Raw genomic sequence first — 22,433 nt, forward strand, 5'->3', positions numbered from 1 at the left:
CTTGGGCAAATCACATCTATCCTTGCAGAGCCCGTCTCCTCTGTAAGATGGCAAAAACTCATTTTTACCTCATGAGGGGTATGAGCATTCCATGGAATAATAACTAACATTTATGGAACACTTACTGTGTGCTCTTCAGGGCACCTGACTCCTAGTGCACTGAGTCAACTACAGTAACTAACGTTGCAAGACAGGAGCTCGGAAGTCATTAGTCTGCTCTTCAGAGGGATGCACACTCCTATTTACTTAGAAGTCTCCAGGCACCACCGCTTCCTCTCAGTAAGGTGGAAACAAATGATCCGGGCTCTCCTGCCTCAAAGTGTTATGTCAGGGTGAGAGAGACCATGAGTACAAAAACCTCCAGAAGCGGTACCAAGAAAACTGGAGGTGTAATCATTATCTGCTCTATCCAGTTGAAAACTCGATTCCTTTTTTCTTTCTGAAATGCATTTTGATGCTCCAGAGTCTATGTTTCAGGCTCTAGGCCTGGCACCTCACTTGGGTTCTCTCTTCAGACCCTAACAATGCAACAGTTATCGCCCCCATTTTGCAGATGAGACATGAAAATCTGAGATGTGAAATATAAAAACCTTCCTGAAGGTCCAACAGGTAGAGTCAGACCCGGGCACTAACCTTTGCACTCACCCCTCAGGCCTCCAGATAAGTTCTTTGAGGAGGATTATGCAATAAAGTGAGATAAAAATGCTTTTATGACAAAGATCACTATTTTAGGGTAAGAAATTACGCAAGTTTCTACAATATTTTCTTTGGGGAAGGTTTCTAGTAACCTTACCCCTGATTTGTTGCTGTTGTTTAGTCGCTATGTCATGTCCAACTCTTTGCAACCTCATGAACTGTAGCCCACCAGGCTCCCCTGCCCATGGGATTTCCCAGGCAACAATACTGGGTGGGTTGCCATTTCCTTCTCCAGGAGATCTTCCCAACCTGGGATCGAACCCACACCTCCTGCATTGGTAGGCAGATTCTTTTACTGCTGAGCCACCAGGGAAACTCCTCTTGATGTTCAGTTCAGTTGCTCAGTCGTCTTTGCGATCCCATGAATTGCAGCATGCCAGGCCTCCCTGTGCATCACCAACTCCCGGAGTTCACCAAAACTCATGTCCATCGAGTCGGTGATGCCATTCAGCCATCTCATCCTCTGTTGTTCCCTTTTCCTCCTGCCCCCAATCCCTCCCAGCATCAGAGTCTTTTCCAATGAGTCAGCTCTTTGCGTGAGGTGGCCAAAGTACTGGAGCTTCAGCTTTAGCATCATTCCTTCCAAAGAACACCTGGGACTGATCTCCTTTAAAATGGACTGGTTGGATCTCCTTGCAGTCCAAGGGACTCTCAAGAGTCTTCGCCAACACCACAGTTCAAAAGCATCAATTCTTTGGCGCTCAGCTTTCTTCACAGTCCAACTCTGACATCCACATATGACTACTGGAAAGAACATAGCCTTGACTAGACGGACCTTTGTTGGCCAAGTAATGTCTCTGCTTTGTAATATGCTATCTAGGTTGGTCATAACTTTCCTTCCAAGGAGTAAGCGTCTTTTAATTTCATGGCTGCAGTCACCATCTGCAGTGATTTTGGAGCCCCCCAAAATAAAGTCTGACACTGTTTCCCCATCTATTTCCCATGAAGTGATGGGACCAGATGCCATGATCTTAGTTTTCTGAATGTTGATGTTAGATGAGTATAATTAATCTTCTAGTAGTTATACAATATGGACAAGTTCTACCCAGACAAATATTTCTGGCTTTCTCCTTTTCCTTTCCTTAAAAAAAGGGAAGGCGTAGGGGAGAAAAAGAAGATTCTCCGACTACCTGTAGTCCTTCGGGGAATTAATAACGAATGGTTAACACTGTCATGTTGATTTCATTTGTTGAAAAGGAATGAAAACGTTACAGAACTACATGGCAAAAACCACAAGGTGTTTTAACCACCCCATTCAAGTCTCATATCTTTTTTTCATCCCCACAGGGAACCAATACTTGACTGGAAACTTTCTAACTCATTTTATACACACATATATTTAGTCAGGATTGGTAATTTTGCTTGAGCATTTAATTAAATGAATAGTATCATATAATAAATTTTACTGTCACATCTTACTTTTTTAAAAATTCAATGTTATACTTCAGAGACCTGTTGACCTTGATATGTGTTAACTGAGTTTATTCCTATTTAACTTCTTTCTGTATCCCTTTGTGATGGCTAATTTTGTGTGTCTGCTACCGTACCTAGTTAGTCAACTGAATACTAATTTAGGTGTTGCTGTGCAGGACTTCTGAAGATGTGGTTACCAACCAGTAGCCTTTAGGAGATTATCCTCCATAATCTGAGTGGGCTTCACTCAATCCATTGAAAGGCTTTAAGAATAAAACTGAGGTTTCCCTGAGGAAGAAGACATTCTGCTCATGGACTTCCAGCTGCTGGCTTACCCTGTAATTTCAGATTTTCCAGACCCCCACAACCACATAAGCCAATTTTTTGACTTCCTCATCTAAGTGACATTTAGAGGGCTTACAAGCTACTGCTAATACCAACTGTTTGGCAAGAAGCTGTCCATGTCTGTGCACACAGGGAAGAATTTACCGAGAAACAGAATCGCTGGGGCACAGAGTACATGATAGATTTTTCAGTTTTGTTTGATATTGTCAAACACTTTCTCCAAAGTGGCTGCAGCACTCTGTGTTCCTACAACCACCATACTATGTTGCCATGATCACCAGCACTTGGTGTTATCACACTTTTTTGCCTGAGAGGTGAAGAGTACTGTTTAAGCACCATAAACTGTTTCCCTTTTCAGCATTAGAAAAGGACCCAGGACTGAACTATCTAAGCAGGGCAAGAGAGATAAAGGTAGTTCCCTGGTGGCTCAGCTGGTAAAGAATCCACCTGCAATGCGGGAGACCTGGGTTTGATCCCTGGGTTTGATCCCTGGGTTGGAATCCCTGGGTTTGATCCCCTGGAGAAGGGAATGGCAACCCACTCTAGTATTCTTGCCTGGAGAATCCCCACGGACACAGGAGCCTGGAGGGCTACAGTCCATGGGGTCGCAAAGGGTCAGACATGACTAAGCATAGAGAACACACAGAGCCCGAGTCTACCAAGGAGGAAAGTCAACAGTGACTTCTGTCCTTTCCACCACAGGGTAGGACCAGGCACCGAGAGCACGGCTATAGCCCCCAGTCGAGGGCTGCCGCCACCCCTCCCCACCCCCATCGCTGTGCTCCAGACATAGTGGCCTCTGGGCTGTGCTCTCAACAGGCCAACGCGAGGATCCTGCTCTCTGGCCTGCAGGCTTTTCTCCTGGACACCCGGCCACCTCGGTCTCAGAGATGCTTCCTCGACCTTCCTCCTCCTCTTTCCAGGTCTGTTTCTTGCTTCTCTTTCCTCAAAAGGCTTTCCTCTACCTCACAGGATACTACCTGTGTACTCTGTCTCCCTAGTAAAAACTAAGGAAATGAATTAAGGTCAAGGATCACTGCACTTCCAGCACCAAGCGCAGGCTTGAGCCGTCTAATGCCCAATGTGCTCACAGTGGCAGTTCTTGAATTCTTTTAGAATGATGTACTGAACTGAAGAGCTGTGCGTGCTCCTGGATGAACCAGCTGCATGCAGTGCCTTCAGCTCATCTGATGGGCACACAGACTCAACAACTAGGCGGGCCGATCAGCCACAGCCAGGATCCCCAGAGTGAGGGAATGCACTGCTCGTGGCTTCATTAACTCAACCTGAGGCTCACGGAAGCTGCAAGACTCTGCCCTTTACCTACTAAGTCATAACAAGCTTTGCTGTTGTTTAGTCACTAAGTCTCATCTGACTGGAGTCCATCAGGCTTCTGTCTACGGGACTTCCCAGGCAAGAATACTTGAGTGGGTTGCCATTTCCTCCTCCAGGGGATCTTCCTAATCCAGGGATTGAACCCATGTCTCCTGCATTGATTGGTAGGTGGATTCTTTATCACTGAGCCACCAGGGAAGCCCCATAACAGGCTTACAAAGCCTATAAATGCCATTCTTTCCTTGTGAATTTTGCTTCTCAACTCTACGTTTCTCCAAGTTGACATTTAAATTACTTTAAAAATATTTAGGTGATAATATAGTTCTTTAAAAAATATCTTGCTGGCAACAATTCAAATGTCCATTAACTGGTGAACAGGTGAAGAAACATGCTGCTGCTAAGTCGCTTCAGTCATGTCCAACTCTGTGCGAACCCATAGACGGCAGCCCACCAGGCTCTGCTTTCCCTGGGATTCTCCAGGCAATAGTGCTGGAGTGGGCTGCCATTGCCTTCTCCAATGCATGAAAGTGAAAAAAGAAAGTGAAGTGACTCAGTCGTGTCTGACTCTTAGCGACCCCATGGACCGCAGCCTACCAGGCTCCTCTGTCCATGGGATTTTCTAGGCAAGAGTACATGATACATCCATAAATGGCATAAAAATGCCATAAAAAGTGAGTAAAGTACAACATGGATAAACTCCATTATCCAAAAGTGAAAGAAGCTGGTCACAAAAGACTACCTATTTTTGTATGATTCCATTCCTATGAAATATCTAGAAAAGACAAAGAAAATATATTAGTGATTGCCCGGGGCTGGGCTTGAGAATGAGAAATGACAGCAAATGGGTACAAAGGACCTTTGTGGGATGACGGAAATGTTGTAAATTGGCTTGCGGTAATAACTGCACAATTCTGTAAATTTACTAAAAATTTATTGAATTGTACATTTAAAATGAGTTAACTTTATAGTTTATAAGTTACACTGCAATAAAGATGTTTAAAAAAAAAAACACAAAAAACAGACAGTAACAACAAAAATCCTTGACACCTCTTCTCAACATCCCAGGCTGCTCAGAGTTTATGTGCACGCTTAATCACTCAGTTCTGTCCGATTCTTTGTGAGCCCGTGGACTGTAGCCCACTTGCCTTCTCTGTCTATGGAATTTTTCAGGCAAGAATACTGGAGTGGGTTGCCATTTCCTTCTCCAGAGGATCTTTCCTGACCCAGGGATTGAACTCACATTTCCTTTGTCTCCTACACCGGCAGGCCATTCTTTACCACTGAGCAACCTGGGAAGACTTTGTCCTTACACCTGGGAAGACTGTAAGACATCAAGGCTACAGAGCTGTGATTTCTGACTAGCCTGCTGCCCACTGAAAAGTTGGATGTGCTCAGACGCAGGCCATCTACTGTCCTCTGTGAACACTGGTCCAGGACCAGACGGAACGATGCTCCTGGTCTGAAGAGCACTTAAGCCCATGTAGCTTTAGCAGCAACTTCCGCCAATCAATCCGATCCATTAGTAGAAAAAGAAAACCCAGCCATTTGGAGATGAATCTCCTGCTGGATTAGCGGTTGTCTCTCCAGCTACAATTGAGGAAGGAGGTTGGCAAAGCTTCTCCAGGCAAAAAACATCCGTATTGTGTCCCTCTTGAAGGACAGTTTCCTAGGAGAGGGCCCCCACAACCCCGCTTCAGAAACTTTGACTTAAACATTGTTTTGCCTTCCTTTTTCCCTTCCTTTCTTCATCCATAACCAGGCTTTGGCTTATAATTATTTCTGCCAAGCGGTCCTTCATTCAGAGGGGAAAAGGCATGCTAGAAATGATGCCATGAGGTGCCAAGGGTCCCAGGCTCCGCCCCCACCACATGGCCTCTTCCCAAGAAGCCACTGGGCCAGTGGTTAGTAAAGCACAGGGCCAGCTCTCTGGGCTTAGCCTCTCCTAGAACATTCTAAGAGAGTTCTGAGAACCTGGTAGGTCCTAAGCTCCTTAAGAACCAATCAAGTGATGAGAAGCAGAGTGATCTGAACCAGAAAGGTATGTACTGCTCCCTCTTTTAGGTTCGTTACCTAGAAGCAGTCCCACCTCCAGGCTCTTTTATTTCATTGTTTAAAGACACAGAGTTCTGTAACAAAACACCTTCTCTACTCATTGAGGCCACCAAAACTGCTCTGAAGCCAAGCACAATTAAGCAGAATAAAAAGGTCCCAATACACTGAGGTGAGAAAGAAGTGTGTTCTGTAACTGTTCAAATCTTTTGGACAAAATCAAACCTGTCAAGAAAATGATGTCCCAGGGCTATCCCGCCCAGTAAACTACTGCACTCGGTTTCAATGGTTGTTCTTTTAAGAAAATTGTGGAGGGAGAATCATGTTATAGGCAATCAGTGTTCACGATCCTCTGGTAACATAATTTGAAAAAGAAAAAACCAACAGCCTGAACCCTATTGAACACTATAAAGTTTCATTTTACTTTACCAGACAGAAGTTTCACATCTGTCTGTGAGTGGAATCATCTGAAACCACTTTTCCTTGTGGTTTTAAGTGTAGATGATTATACTGGGTCCAAGGTCCAGCCAGTACTGTGACTCCATACAGCTGCATGAATTTCAGGGCAGCACCGAGAGCAAGCAATCCCAGCTTGCCAACTGCCAGTGTTATCAGACGTGGAAGCAATGCCTGGCCCATACTGGCTTCTATCAGCAAGGGGATCCAGGGACACCGCACCAGAATTTAAGCAACTTTTGGACCTTTAACTTCAAAGGAAGTAATACCTGAGCGTCAGAAGTTAAAAAAGAATTACTTCTTGAAATTCCAGCTATGATAATACTAGTACCCATTTTTGCTTGGTTCCTAGAGGTCCATGTTCTTATTTGAAGGAAGGGAAATAATCCTTCCTATAGCCACAGTGCCAGGACAACTACTACATAACTTTCAGTCAGAATCTGGAGATCGCCTTCTTTTCTGGTACTCATGTGGGGGGGGGGCAGGGGGGAGATCAATTTATCATGGCAATGACAGACAGATACTAGATAATGTGGACTTATGGGTCACTTCACTTTGCCTGGGAAATCCTACTGACAGAGGGCCTGACAGGCTACAGTCCACGCAGTGGCAAAGACTGGACATAGCTGAACGACTGACACACTTTCAGGGGCTTTCCAAGTGATGCTAGTGGTAATGAACCTGCTTACCAAAGCAGGAGACATAAGAGATGTGGGTTTGATCCCTGGGACGGAAAGAGCCCCTGGAGGAGGAAATGGCAACACACGCCAGTATTCTTGCCTGGAGAACCCCACGGATAGGGGAGCGTTGGGCTACAGTCCATGGGGTCACAAAGAGCTGGACAGAACTGAAGCGACTTAACACATACACAACTTTGTAAAGTCCTCATGTTTGGGCCTGTGAAACAATAGCCTTGTTCAATCCTTATGACCCACATACAGTGAGCCTGGCCCTACGCTCGACATACAGGACCCAAAGGTGATTGAAGGAAGAGCTCCCTTAGACCTTGAAAATGCAGAGTCTAAGGGAGATGGGTATGAAAAAAATACCCAGGCAATCTAGATTGACATAGTAAAAATAAGAAATGCAAATATCTTTAATATAACTTGCATACCACTTATAAGTATATGACTTTACCAAGATAGATGGTATTTATTAAGGAAACAGTGACTGATTAATTACTAGGTTTAAAATAGCTGTCAACAGACACATACTTTGCAGGCTATAGGGTGCGCTAGACCATTTGGTTAAGTGTTCATGTCTGCCCAGTTATTAATTTAAAAAGGTGTGTCATGGAGTTAAAAGCAATGAAACTACAGGAAGAATGTCTTGTGTGCTAAGTTGTGTTTGTTTAGAAGGTCCCCAGGTATTGATATGTAACGAGCAACAGGAACTTTACCAGACCAAAGTCCAGTTGACTCTTGAACAATGAGAGAGTTAGGGGCACCCGTTCTCTCCATGGTTGAAAATGTGAGCACAGTCGGCCCTCTATATCCACAGATTCCATCAATACAGCATTACTGATTTTACTACTGCGAAAAATCCAAGTATAAGTGAACCTGAGAAAATTCAAACCCGTGTTGTTCAATGGTCAGCGGTAAATTACTGATTTCAAATATCCAGTGATATTCCTTTTTTTAGTTCATTAGTTCTTTCCAAACACCACTCTTACATGATACCTGGAACAATTCTAACAAACGTCCCTCAATCAGAGCCCATGAGACGGGTCATTCTGCTTTGCATTAAAATCCAAGCCCTTGCAATCAGAAATATAGTTCAAAAACTCAAAATAATGTAAAAATAGCTTGCTTGTTTTAAATATAGTTCTGTTGCTGGTAAGGGGAATCAAAACTTCTGAAACTTTTGCTGTTTTGTTTCTCACCTACTCCTCCCATACAGCCAACTTTACAAAGACTGCTTACAAACTACCTAAGGAACTCCTCTTGAACTTAACTTGCTCATACATCCCTCTTTTCCTCCTTTCTTCCAACACTAGGACAAAGTAAACAAGTCCGAAGAACAGAACTGGTTAAAGTAGGCCACCTCCAGGACTGCAAGTGCAGAAGGCGAGAGGAGGCGGAACTGATGACCCTGCGCAGGCTGAGGCGCAAGGGAAGGGCACTGCTGTCCTGTCATAAACTATAAACTCAGAGCAGCACAGGCTCTGTTTCTTCCCCAGGGTGGTTCCCATGGGTGACCTCTGTGCTTGGCACAGCCTGGTGCACAAGAAGAGAGCCGCTGAAGGAATGAATGTAGGCGGGAAGCTGGCGCATCCCTAACAGTCGCTTAGAACATGGTAGCTGGGATTGTCAGTGCAACTGCAGTTCCACCCACCACAGAGCAGGTGAGGGTTTCGTTTCAACTGTGTGATGAGTACACAGCTTCTCTGTTTACCCAACAAATATTTTTAAGTTCTTACTGTGCCATCAGCACGATGAGAGATTTCAAAAAATCCTCAAGGAGTGTAGAGCTCATTGACCAAGAGAAAAATTTGTGCCATTAGTACTATTCTTTTATCCACTTACATGTTGGTCACTCTGCTAGATGCTGGGGATAAGCAGTAAACAAGACAGATGAAAATCAACTCAGGTAGGGTGGCTATGGGCTGCTGCTGCTAAGTCGATTCAGTCGTGTCCGACTCTGTGCAGGGATTCTCCAGGCAAGAACACTGGAGTGGGTTCTTCTCCAGTGCATGAAAGCAAAAAGTGAAAGTGAAGTTGCTCAGTCGTGTCCAACTCTTAGCAACCCCATGGACTGTAGCCCACCAGGCTCCTCTGTCCATGGGACTTTCCAGGCAGTGGGGTGCCATTGCCTTCTCCGGCTATGGGCTAGCAAACAAAAAATACTACTGCTCGCAGTTAACACACTGTCCTAACATATATCCTAACATGTATCCATATAATCGACACAACAATCATATGAGGTGGGTGAAAACTGAAGGCAAGGTCAAACGGAGGAATACATCATCGAGTACATACAGGACTCTGGGGTAACAAAGGAAGGGTCGGCTTGCTGAAGAAGCTGTCAGTCTTAGTGGCGCAACAGTGGGACTGAATGTCATGTAAGAACAAGTATTTTGTATGTTTAAAGTGTCTGTGCATTTAGAAATAGACTGCACCGTCAGACATGGTTGTGTCTGGCACTCCAAGTGTAAGATGAAGCCATGGAAAAAATAAACCATTTGGTCCATTAAAACCATTAAAGTTTTAATTGTTTTTTTAATTGTAGCACTTAAATATAAAGAATTATCATTGTGATTTTCCTGATTTTCTTCCATCCTTTGAACTTCTGTGGCCAGAAAGGGATTGGCTAGCTTAGGCCTCAGGCATCTGCATCCAAGAGGTGGCCAGGGTGGTCTCTGGTCCCCCTCTCCCCTCAGACCGGGGCTTCCCTCCCTGTAACGCAGGAGGGGCCACTCTGTCCAGAAGATGGAAAGGAAGCACCCAGGGGTGGCTTGTAGCTGGACTCATTAGCTGAGACCTGTCCTGACCTCCAGCCCCAGTCTTTCACCTGTTTATTACAGGCACTATGTTATCATCTGAACTTCTATCTCTTCTAACGTTGGCAGGTTGTTAATCCCACTTTTGTACCTTTCTTACTGGCACACATCTTCTTCCTGTGTTTGTACTGTTCACGGATACAGCTGCACCTTGAAGGGGATCAGCTGCTTGCTTGCAACATCAGGGATAAGAGTTTGAAAAGATGTAAGAACTAGAATTTTTCTAGTTGTTGAATTTTTCTTCCGCTGCATTCATAGTTACTAAAAGTTAAACATGTGCCCCCCATAAGGAAAAATTAAGAGAAAATGGTAAAATTCAAAATTAGGTTTACCCTTAGAAAGTTTGCAAAACAGAGGAAGTGACACATTTTAGGTTAGTTTTTAAAATTTTTTATCCATTAATATGGAGTAGATTTATCAACTTCTAGGGGGTTTTTTTTAGCTTAAATATTATAAACATAATCCACTCACATAAAATATAAACACTCCAGAAGGCAGAGTGTAAGACAGACATAAAAGCCCCTCTTCCTCTAACCTAGAGTTAACCACAGCTATCCTTTCGTATTTTAGTGAAGGAATTACTACTGTTTAGGGGCTTTTAACCTCCGAAGAACCACACAAATAAAACCATTTTAAGCAACAAACCCAAGGGCACCCTCACTCACCAGCTGTTCCTTCTCAACACATAGCTCTGGAAGGCTATGAGCAATCCCTTACATCTTCAAGGGGTGCTTTTTTTTTTTTTTTTAAAAAAAAAAGTTTGCTCCCTGGATGGGGAACATAGTCTCGTGATATTTTTCATTTACTTTCGAAGGACAGAGAAACCGCAACATTTCATCTCATTTCCACAAGTCTCACCTTTATCCACAAAGATTTGAGTTATAACCAGAACACAGTCCTTAAAATAATGATAAACCAGAAGGACAGACTCAATGTCTGGAAAACGTAAAGAGAATGATAAAATCAAGGCTGAGGAAAGTAAGAACAAAAGTATACAGGCCTCAAGGGCTGCAGAGCCATAATTACTGCAGACATATCAAGTACAAAGTTTATAGGGGAAATTACACCCGACTGCCAGACATGAAATCTCGGGTGTTTTCCCAGCCAGTGTCCACAAACTACCCTGTTATAGGTTTTATACATGTTTTACTATTTTTTTTAAAAACTCTCTATGGGATATATACATATCATATCTATATATATGATATATATATATATATATATATAAAGGAAGCCATTTTAAAACATCTACTTAATTGGTTGAGGTTCAGGAAAAGTACATTCTCACACAATCAGATTACAGCATGGCCTGGGGTGTGTTTCCTGGAGGGTGTTTTGCAATGTATAGCAAATATGTTGACTACCCCTCCCCCGGAACTCCTGCAGGGGATTTAGCTTAAGGAAAAGATCCCAGATTTGTGTAAGTTTCACCTACAATGGTGTTCACAGCAGTACTTTAATAGCAAGGTACTGGCAACGACCTATCGTCCAAAAAGAGGCGGGTGGATGAATAAATTCTGACGAAGAATGGAGAGTCCTCCAAATGATGAAGCACACAATACTGACTGACATGGAAAGATGCACTGAAAAATATCTGAAAGAGTGACAGTACGAGTTAGTAGTGCGGGATTCTGGGTAACTTTTACTTTCAGTGTAAATATCCACAGAAATTTTGGAAATTCTCTGGTCTCAGTAAAATATAGTTTTTTCCTATATTTTCTATATTATTTCTATATATATCTATATAAAAATATCAGTTTTCAAGAGCCTCTAAGATTAAAACCAGCACACACAAATAAATAAATCATGGGAAACTGTGGGAAATGCAGAGATGTATAATCTGGGGGACTTGTTCTAAAGCATGAAAAATCTAAGTGTGGAGAAGACCCAAATTAAAAATAACATTTCCTTTAGAAAAAAGTACTAGTCTTGAAACCTCTTGATTTAACTGTAACTCACTGAAATGCTTTTAAAAACTAGTCTATTGTGCCTGTAACAGTAAAGTATGTTTTTAAGAAAAGTCACACAGAAAGGAAAAGTTCAGTTCGGTTCAATCACTCAGTCATGTCCGACTCTTTGCGACCGCATGAACTGCAGCACGAGGCCTCCCTGTCCATCACCAACTACCAGAGTTTACCCAAACCCATGTCCATTGAGTCGGTGATGCCATCCAACCATCTCATCCTCTGTCATCCTCTTCTCCTCCTGCCCTCAACCTTTCCCAACATCAGGGTCTTTTCAAATGAGTAAGCTCTTCACATGAGGTGGCCAAAGTACTGGAGTTTCAGCTTCAACATCAGTCCTTCCAATGAACACCCAGGACTGATCTCCTTTAGGATGGACTGGTTGGATCTCCTTGCAGTCCAAGGGACTCTCAAGAGTCTTCTCCAACACCACAGTTCAAAAGCATCAATTCTTTGGTGTTCAGCTTTCTTTACAGTCCAACTCTCACATCCATACATGACTACTGAAAAAACCATAGCCTTGACTAGACGGACTTTTGTTGGCAAAGTAATGTCTCTGCTTTTTAATGCGCTGTCTAGGTTGGTCATGAAAGTGAAAGTGAAGTCGCTCAGTTGTGTCCGACTCTTTGCAACCCCATGGACTGTAGCCTATCAGGCTCCTCCGTCCAGGGGATTTTCCAGGCAAGAGTGCTGGAGTGGATTGCCATTTCTTTCTCCAGGGATCTTCCCAACCCAGGAATCGAACCCGGGTCTCCCGCACTGCAAGCAGACGCTTTACCGTCTGAGCATAACTCTCCTTAATACTCAATTAACTAGAAAGTTCAAATAACTCTATACCCCCAGCAGTCTAGTTCATTTAATTATGGTTCATCTATGCCCCCTAAACCTCTTACACAAAAAAACCTTTTTTTTTTTGGTATATGAGAACTTATTACTACCGTGCTTTCGTCATCAAAATTTATGATCTTGGTCTTTCCTTCTTGCCTTTGTATAAAGGCAAAAGTGAGACGCTGGCTACTTTGACAACGTTAAAGAGGACTCCAGAAATGTCACCCACATGATATTTGCAACCAAATCCAGCAATCAGAACTTCATCATTTTCCTCAATAAAATTCAAGCAACCATCACTGGGTACAAAAGCAGTGATTTTTTTTTTGGCCATTCTTGATTAGCTGAACCCTGACACACTTCCTGATGGAAGAATCTGGCTGCTTGGCTTCAACTCCTACTTTTTCGAGCACAATTCCCTTGGCATGAGAAGTGCCACCAAAAGGGCTGGCCTTCAGGGCTGTGCCCAAATGGGCTTTCTTGTACTGTTTATGATACCACTTCTGGTCTTGTCAGTGACTACGGAGCTTCCTGGCAGCATGAAGACTGCAACACTTGTCCATCCTGCCGGCGCCACGGGCCTGAGCCCACAAGAAAACCTTTTGATGTGTTCACCTATGAGAGTCTGAGAGTCCAATAAACTGAAATTTATTTTTTATTCTACTGAACACTACCACTGATGCCTCTCTCGGGCATCTGATCCCTATGTCTCTATTCTGTCTTTGAATCTGTCTTCGAATCCCCCAGGGAGATGGCATTCCTGCTGTGGTTACAGACCTCCAACCAACAAGCCTGGGGCAAACTGTTTCACCTTGAATTTATTTTTTTTTTAACTTTGGCATACACCCATCAGAGCCACCAAAATGAAAAGGAAGGAAAATATCAACTGTTGGTGAGGTTGTAGAGCAACCAACTGGAACTCTCACACACTTCTGGTGGGAATGTAAACGGATGCAACCACTTTGGCAGACAGCTTAGCAGTTTCTGCCAAAGCTGAATAAATATTTAAATACCTGATAATCCGGGAACTCCACTCCTCTGTGTAGACACCCAAGAGAAATGAGGGCCTATGCCCACCAGACTCATACTATTCATAATATCCTTGAGTTGTCTGAAAACAATCCAAACACCCCTCAAAGAACAGACTGTGATACAGTCACACCTTGTAATACTACACAGTGAAAGAAAAACTAATGGCAACTACTGCTGCGATATGGATGGATGGATCCAAAAACCATATTGAGTGAAATGAGGCAGACAAGATAAGCCAAACTAGCCTGTGCTGCTATAAGTTAGGAGAGTAGCTATCCTGGAGCGGGTACAGTGCCTGGAAGGGGGCGAGAGAGGGGCTTCCGGGCCTGGTCACGGTCTACTTCTTGATCTGGGTGCTGGTTACACATGTGGGTTCAATTTGTGACAATTTAGTGAGCTCTAAAGGCCTAAGCAAACCTTTCAGTATGTAGATTAAAGTTCAATAAAAAGTTTTAGGTCCTACTAAACAACAAGGTCCTACTGTATAGCATAGGGGACTATGTTCAATATCCTGTGAACCATAATGGAAAAGGATCTTAAAAAAGAATGTACATATACATATAACTGAATCACTGCTATACAGTAGAAATTAACACACTGTAAATCTTTAACTGTATTTCAGTAAAAATAAAAGTTTTAGGAATAAAAATGTATTTGCAAATGTTAACAGGTAAGTTCAACAAATATTTGTGTTGCTTCTATAATGAGTTTTACATTGAACTGCAGAATAAATAGCTGTGTGGAATTCTGAGGGAAAAACAATCCACACGGTTTCAACTGCACACTCATCAGTTTCCCCTGCAGGTCTCCCTGCAGTTCATTACGACAGAAGTGCAGGGTAGGAATTAACGCCTGAGCCTGGAATAATGTCACACATGCAAAGTCAGAGGCAACCTGGAACTTGTGAATGGTGTCACAAGTTTGAGTGGCCCCAGCCTTGTTAATAAAGGATGCTGCTCTGTCCTCATAGTAATGTTATCATAGTTCTAAAACCTCTTTCCAATCAAGAAAAGATGTTATGACAGGAAAAGACACTCATTATTTGGCTTTGTGTTTACAGACAAGATGTTATAACACTGGGCTGTGCAGTTTAATATTTGATACCTGGCAACCCTTTCTGCTACCTGGCACCTGATTCTTACAATTCCCTTTTTTAGTCATCATGGAGCCCAAATTGTCTGAGCTTCTGCAGATGCTATTTTATCTTCAGCATACCTGAAGAAAGCAGTGTTATGGGAACAGATGAAAATATCAAGTAGCCAACAAGCAACAGCAATAAACATAAACATCGACCAAAAGCTCCCCGCCCCCCCAAAAAAAAAGTGAAAGTGTTAGTTGCTCAGTTGTGTCCAACTTCTCCAGGCAAGAATACTGGAGTGGGTAGCTATTTCCTTCTCCAGGGGATCTTTCCGACCCAGGGATTGAACCTGGGTCTCCTGAATTGAAGGCAGATTCTTTACTGTCTGAGCCACCAGCTTCAAAGCCTAGACCTATATGCCACAGGCCACACTGGAAGCCAACCAAGCAGGACTTTCACTGAAACATCCCCACTTAAACCCAAGCTAAGAAAATAAACCACCATTACACAAGCAAAACTGAGCACACAGGTGTAGACTGCTTGCTTTACCCAGTGAAAGAATGAAAGTCTCTCATTTTCTAACTTGAAGGTTTGTTCACAACATGCTGATGATGATCAGTTAACAATAACAAACTTTGGGTGACACCTTAGGCACCAAAGTATGAAAATGTAATTGGTTTGCGCGTTTGCTGGCTACCACAAACTAAATTCCTACACCAAGGAATGGGGATGGAGGCTGGCAGGGGAACTGGCCTGTGGGCACTGATATCTCAGACTTTGGGCCTCACTTTCTCAACAGTAAATAAACAGGCCCACCTTGAGGGCTGATGTGTAACTAGAATGAAACAAATGCTCTATGAAGTGTCAAGGGAGGGAGAGGGGAGCCTGGCACAGGACAGGAGCTTACTAAATTAACTAAAGGCTCATTTCATCATCAAATATGTACACCTGTTAGGTGCCAGGAACTGTGTGCTAGGTGCTCAGAGACAAACAAAGCTTCTTTCCATTGGGAGCTCACATTTAAGCTGGAGTAGAGATAAACATACATGATAAATAAATATATATTATATGCTAAGGGTTTCCCTGGGGGCTCAGTGGGAAAGAATCTGTCTGCCAATGCCGGAGACTCAGGTTTGATCCCTGGGTCAGGAAGATGACCTGGAGAAGGAAATGGCTACCCACTCTAGGATTCTTGCCTGGGAAATCCCGTGGACAGAGGAGCCTGGTGGCCTACGATCCATGGGGTCACAAAAGAGTCAGACAAGGCTTAGCAACTGAACAACAATATATGCTAAGGTAGTGAGCACTACAGGTGTGAGTGTGGGGGCCGCTGGGAGACGGATGGGGTTGTCTTCAATTTTAAAGCTGTCTGAGTGGCACTCGGAGGAGGTGACATTTAAACAAAGACCTCTGTGTCCCTTCCCCCATCACTGCTGCTTCAGCAAGATTAATGCAGGGGTGACATCACATCCAGCCCTCCTTAACTTCCTCAGACCAACAGGTCTAACTTCCAGCAAGGTTGTGGTTACTTCTCTGTGTGTGTGGTTACTTTTAATTAAGGGTTGGTTTTTTTTTTTAACTTTACTTCTTCCTTGTACCACTAAAGCATGCACTCAACAGAAAACCCATGCAAAATCACAAGCAAACTGCTGAGGGAAATTATGGGTGTCGTATAGGCTGAAGTGTGGGGAGGGATCTTTGGCTTAATTCTAATTAGCAACAGTGACACTACCTGACATTTTGGGGCCTACTATCATGCCATTTGCTCGTAAAGTCGTAAAACACACATCCTCCTGGGATTTAGTATGGCTCTCTGGTAACCATTTGTCTAAGTACACATTGAAAAAAACTCAGCAAATGTTTAAATAAATATTTAAAGATATTTGATACTGCATAGAGAGGATCACACTACTTCATAATCCCCCTTTTTCTCTAAAGAATTTATTCCTTTATTTCGAAGGTAGAGAAATTTGAGTATTAAAAAAATCAAAACCCATATGAGTCATAAGATCTCATTTGCAGGCGGCTTTTGTAAATGCATCTGGTTAGGCTGCATTTCTATTAGTAAAACATTCTGACTTGCTAGGTAACATCAAGGAGATCTCTTTTCCAGGTTCATCCACACTGCTGGGAGACTCTTACCGTATCAAACTTGAATTGTTTTCAGGTTTGGTTTTGAGGGGGTTGGGGGAGGAAGAACCTGAAGAGGAGGTGGTGAAAAGATGCTGGGCTTTCAATCAGATCTGTGAAATTTCACTGTGCATTTCTATCATAGTCAAAGCATGAGCTAGTGGCATTCACTTTATAGATTATATATAAACTTGCTGTCTGGGGCTGTAAATTATTATCCCACCATCCCAACCTAAACCTGACCCTAAAACATTAACGAGGAAATGGTGATTAAAGTCAGTCAATAAACATCTGTGAGCTTTTAGTATGTTTTACGACACCTGGGAATGGAAAGCAAAGGTACAGGTCTCTGATCGTCAGGGTATCACAGCCTTTCAAAATACGAAAATGATTTCCAGTGTTTTATGGAGAAGGAAATGGCAACCCATTTCAGTATTCTTGCCTGGGGAATCCTATGGACAGAGGAGCCTGTGGGCTACAGTCCATGGGGTCACAAAGAGTTGAACAAAACTTAGCGACTAAACAACAGTGTCGATAAACACACATAACCCAAACTATGAAATCCACACCTTTTTCCTCCTGCCTCAGTTCTTTGGGTAATGCAAAATTGATATCTGTGGGATTGTAATTCACTTGAGCACAGCCCCTCTGCTGAGTCACCACTGAAAGTGACAGTGAAGAACTGGGGGAAAAAGCAGAGAAGAGTGACTTTAGGATTAGATGCCTGAGTCATATCTCATCTCAGATTGGAAAGATATAGCAGCCTGTTCTTGGAGGCACCAGGGCTGGGGTGTGTGTGTGTGCAATTCTACTCAAATTAGCAATGATCTCCATTCCTCAATAACGTAGTTTTACTGTCCTTAATTGACAGTCATCAGAGTAGCCACAACTCCCAAGTTGAAGAGTAACAACGTGATATTAACACAGTCAACAGCTCATATATTCCTACCCCCACCATCTTCAGGATCATCTAAACAATCTCAACAGAAAGGTAAAACCTTAACATTCAAATTTCTGGGATTTCTAAAACCTGCCCTCTTCTAAGGAAACATGAATAAGGACCAGATTTTGGTCACAGTTACTTACTGAGCTTACTGAGAATGCTATGACAACTGTATCTACTGTGTTTAGTGTGAATGCAGTATAGCCCACATGTGACAGGATTTGTGTATTCAGACAAAGGGAACCAGTCTTTTGAACAAAGGATTATGAACCTATTTTCATGCTTTTATTCTTACCCAACAAAAGTCAATAAACTCTGATTTCAGGAATTCACTTGCAAATTCAATTGTAAATCTAGAAACTAAATTTAAGATTAAAAAAAAAAAAAAGTAATCTATACAAATGACCCAACTGTGGGTCTTAAAAATGGCTACAAATGCATTTGGAGAACTTGGGTTCCATGAGCCTAAGCCGAATTAAAACAAAAGTTGTTTTGTGTTCTATTAATAGCAGATGATTAAACATATCTTATTTCAAACTGGAATTCATTTATACGTACTTAAACTTACTAAACTGGCCACTAATCCTAAATCTATGTTTCTGGAAACATTCTCTCATAATAAGTGCAAGTTAAGAAAATGACCATCAACGCATTGCTTAAGGTTGGGCCAACTTTATTCAAACCTCGGACGTTCTTAGACTCCCATTAACCTCCCCCAAATAGTCGATATCTGAAAGCCAAATTGAACGTAAAGCTACGTGAGGTGGGGTCTCGGGGGGAGCGAGTCTCAAACCTTCCCAGTGAAGTCCTGGGGCCGTGGGCGCCCCCGCAGGCGCCAGGGCCGAGCCCCGCTCACCTGGCGCTGGCTGATTACCTGGGAGTTTCCCCCTTACATTCTCGGAGGAAACTCAAGCTCGGCTCTCCGAGAACTCAGGCGCCGCAGCCGCGCCGGCGAGGCCACCGATCCCAAGGGGAAGATTGGGGGAGGACGCGCCCCGAGGGCGACACAGGACCCTCCCGCCCCGAAGACGTTCGGGTGTGAAATGTGTAATTTGCCGGGCGTCTCCTGCGCCGGGAGGGAGAGGAGGGGACCGGGTAAAGAAAGGAGGGGGAGGGGAGGACATTCCCGCGTCTAGTCCCCTCCTCACCTCGAAGGTAAAGGATCCCGACCGTTCCCCCGGGCGAGGACTGCCGGCCGCCGGCGGGGCTCCCCGCGTCCCCGGCCTCGAACCCCGAACCCCGGCTCCCCAGGGCTCCGGACCTCTCCCCGCACCCCCAGCCTCGAGCCCTGGAGCCCCAGTCTTCCGCCCTCAAACCCCGACGCCCCCACTGTCCCAGCCTCTTCGCCCCCGGAACCCCGGGCCCCCCACTCCCCAGTCCCCGCATCTCCCGCCCTCGAACCCGGGCGCCCCCAGGGTCGCGGGCCCGCTTACCCGGTAGGTGCTCTCGGTGAGCCGGTTCACCTCCTCCGGCCCCCGGGACATGGCTGCAGCCGCCGGGCGGGCGAACGGGGGAGGACGCGGCCGGGCCTCGTGGCCGCCCGACCCTGGGCGGCTGTGAGCGCCGGGGCGCGGCTGAGGGGCCCTCAAGCGTCGGCTGCCTCCACAGCCGTCGGCCGGGAAGTGCAAGTCGAGCGACCCGGCGGCCAAAACGTCAAAACTCGAAGCGCTACCGCCGCGGCCGCCGGCGAGGAACTGAGGAGACTCACTCGGCCAGACTCGGCCGAGCGGGCAGGGCGGGCCCCGCGGCCCCACCTGAGGCGTGCAGGGTGGGCGGGGCGGCCGCGAGGCGGGGCGGCCGGGCGGGCGGGGCGGCCCCACCTGAGGCGGCCTGGGCGGTGGGGCGGAGGCGGGCCGAGCCGTGGTGGGCGGGGCAGTGAGGCCCGTGTGGGCGGGGCGGAGGCGCGCCGCGCCAAGTGGGCGGGGCGTCTCCACCTGAGGCGCTGGAAAGCTGGGACCCAGATCGCGTGAGGGGTCCGTGGCCGGCTCGCGACGCTGTTCTGCTTTCAGCCCGCACCGTAGGCGGTCACCCCTCTGTGGTCCTAGAGCTCTCTAGTGGCCCTCGCAGTGCTGGCGACAGGGGCCCTGACGCCCACGTTCTCCGCGGGGGCTGTGTCCCCCAGTTGTGCTCGTTTCCCTGCTTGACCCCTTCCTGCCCTCTCGCATCCCCGACCTCAGAGAGCTGAGGGACCTCGGGACAAAGGCTCTCATAGGTGGGGGAAAGAGGCAACCTTTTGCAACCCTTTTTGGAAGTTCCTGATAATGTGAAAAAAATCAATAAATGCCTGGTTACAGAAATGGCAGTACGTTTTCAAACTTAGATTTAAGAAGGACTTTTAATTCAGTGCAATATAACCGTGCTAGTCACAAGATCGTTACAAGATTTAGAAGCCCATAGTGAACTCAGGTCGGAGAAGGCGATGGCACCCCACTCCAGTACTCTTGCCTGAAAAGTCCCATGGACAGAGGAGCCTGGTAGGCTGCGGTCCACGGGGTCTCGAAGAGTCGGACACGACTGAGCGACTTCCCTTTCACTTTTCGCTTTCATGCATTGGAGAAGGAAATGGCAACCCACTCCAGTGTTCTTGCCTGGAGAATCCCAGGGATGGGGGAGCCTGGTGGGCTGCTGTCTATGGGGTCACACAGAGTCAGACACGACTGAAGTGACTTAGCATCAGCAGCAGGGAACGCAGGTATAGTGGAGGTAATGCTCTTCCTTAGGGTGGCTCCTGAAACTCCCTGTTCTATCTCCACCTCAACCCCAGCCTGAGGACCCAGAACAGGCTTCTCCCAGCCTGAAACACTGCTTGGTATCTGAGATACTCACCCAGCCAGAGCAGGAGATCTTATTCTGTATCTAAAAAACTTCTATCTGGGTGCAATTTCATCTTTATCTTTTATGGGCTATTACGAAGCTTCTAAACTGCTCCTGTTATAAAATTCACTGGGAAACATACACAAAGAAAGCCCTGTGTTGGCCTAGATGGGGATATAAAAGCATGAGATGCAGCTAGATTTAGGACAGAATCAACCACTTGGATTCCGGGACAAGGTTATCGTGTTTTGCAAGCTATAAAGTGTACTGTGATTGAGAACCAAAAGGTAATGGATCCTTGGGTGTTGGAGCCCTTAGGTTTCGGGCAGTGGAAGCAGCTACCTCTCCTTAACAGGTTTTTAGCATCTGACTCATAAAATTTGCCCGGTGGGTCTTATTTGCCATATTGAGTGAACTGATGACCTTACCATTATCAGTTTTTCATATTGGGCTCTTCAAGGATGTCTGTCAGCTTTCATTTAAACTTGAAAATCTCTTCCTTAACTTTGCAGGACGGTCACCTTTTGTGTTAGAACCTCCCTCCAGGCCTTCTGATGAATGGGATCATTTCACCCTCTGCTGCAAGGCAGTCAACTGAGGAGCCAGAAAGAGAGCAGAGGCTTAACCTTTAACACCCCACAGCTCAGCCAGGAAGAGATAGCAATTAACAAACTGCTTTAAAACCAGCACATCTCAGATGGCCCAGTTTGTTGAGACTGGTATCTGATCGAAGGGCCAAGGTCACAAGTGTAGGCAGACCTTCTAACAGATATCTATATTAACGAAATCTCCCGTATGGAAATAATTTCGTGGTTGCTCCGTTAGAAGTCTTAGAGAATGGTCAGCTCTTGGTCTGTATCAATATTAGGACTGGTGCCGCTGAGTCCCCAAGAACAAATGAGTATTGATTATCTGCTCTGTGCCAGGCACCCTGCTGAGGGCCATAGTGAAGTACAAAGTGTACTGGCCTTGACTCAAGACCTTAAAACAAGTGCAGGAAGTAGAATTTAAGGAGGACTGCAATAAAAGCTGTAGTACAGTCAAATGTGCTGTAAGTCTAAAAAGACGAGAACGCCCTCAAAAATCCACATGTGTTAGGCTCTTCAGGTGTGTGTGTTGGTTTCATGCACACTTGACAACCCGCAGTCTTAGCTGTTCTGAGGTTTAATGATGCTCAGTGTGAAGTGAAGTGAATCAATGGAAAGGGATGACACAGGAGAAGGTGAGAAGCCGATTGTAACTGCTGAGAAAGCACTGTAGCTGCTCTCCAATTGCCCAGAACCCAGGCCTGAAGAGCAGGCCTGGCCTCACTGGAACTCAGCTCCACACCTCCGCAGGGGCAGACAACCAAGGTTTCCTCTCTTAGCTCCTGCTCCTGCTGCTGCTAAGTCGCTTCAATCACGTCCGACTCTGTGCGACCCTATGGACTGCAGCCTACCAGGCTCCTCCGTCTATGGGATTTTCCAGGCCAGAGAACTGGAGTGGGATGCCATTGCCTTCTGCGCTCTTAGCTCCTATCTGAGTTTAAATAACCAAAAATCCTGTTTACGTTAGTGAAAGTTGCAAGATGCAATTGCTAGTGACAGTATCAATGAGATTCTGAAGCCACACTCCAAACAGGCTCTTGTGTTGGGGTGTCTGCCTTCTTCTGAACTTCCTGTGGCTGAGCTTACAGCCTGCCCATGGGCTGTCTGGCTTGGTGAGCGCTCTGGGGCGTCCACGAGGATGTACTGTGTCTTGTGACCAAAGAGGTCCCTGCCAATAACAGCAGTTTGGGGCAAATTCCCGTTTAAAGACCAGGAGAATTTGCTGTATGATGCAGGGAGCTCAACCCAACATTCTGCGACAACC

General features: G+C 45.2%; 1 protein-coding gene across 2 annotated transcripts in view; it reads right to left on the minus strand.

Moving 5' to 3' along the window:
* Nucleotides 1–19,298, minus strand: part of BAIAP2L1 (BAR/IMD domain containing adaptor protein 2 like 1) — a 76,530-nt gene extending 57,232 nt beyond the window's left edge. For both annotated transcript variants that reach the window (XM_068968091.1, XM_068968092.1), the window contains exon 1: nt 19,202–19,298. In XM_068968091.1, coding sequence (XP_068824192.1) covers nt 19,202–19,252 — 51 coding nt within the window. In that variant the 5' untranslated portion in view covers nt 19,253–19,298. The remainder of the gene's footprint in view (nt 1–19,201) is intronic.
* Nucleotides 19,299–22,433: the final 3,135 nt, after the last annotated feature.

The sequence above is a fragment of the Capricornis sumatraensis genome, chromosome 3 (assembly GCF_032405125.1).
Source record: "Capricornis sumatraensis isolate serow.1 chromosome 3, serow.2, whole genome shotgun sequence".
NCBI lineage: Eukaryota > Metazoa > Chordata > Mammalia > Artiodactyla > Bovidae > Capricornis > Capricornis sumatraensis.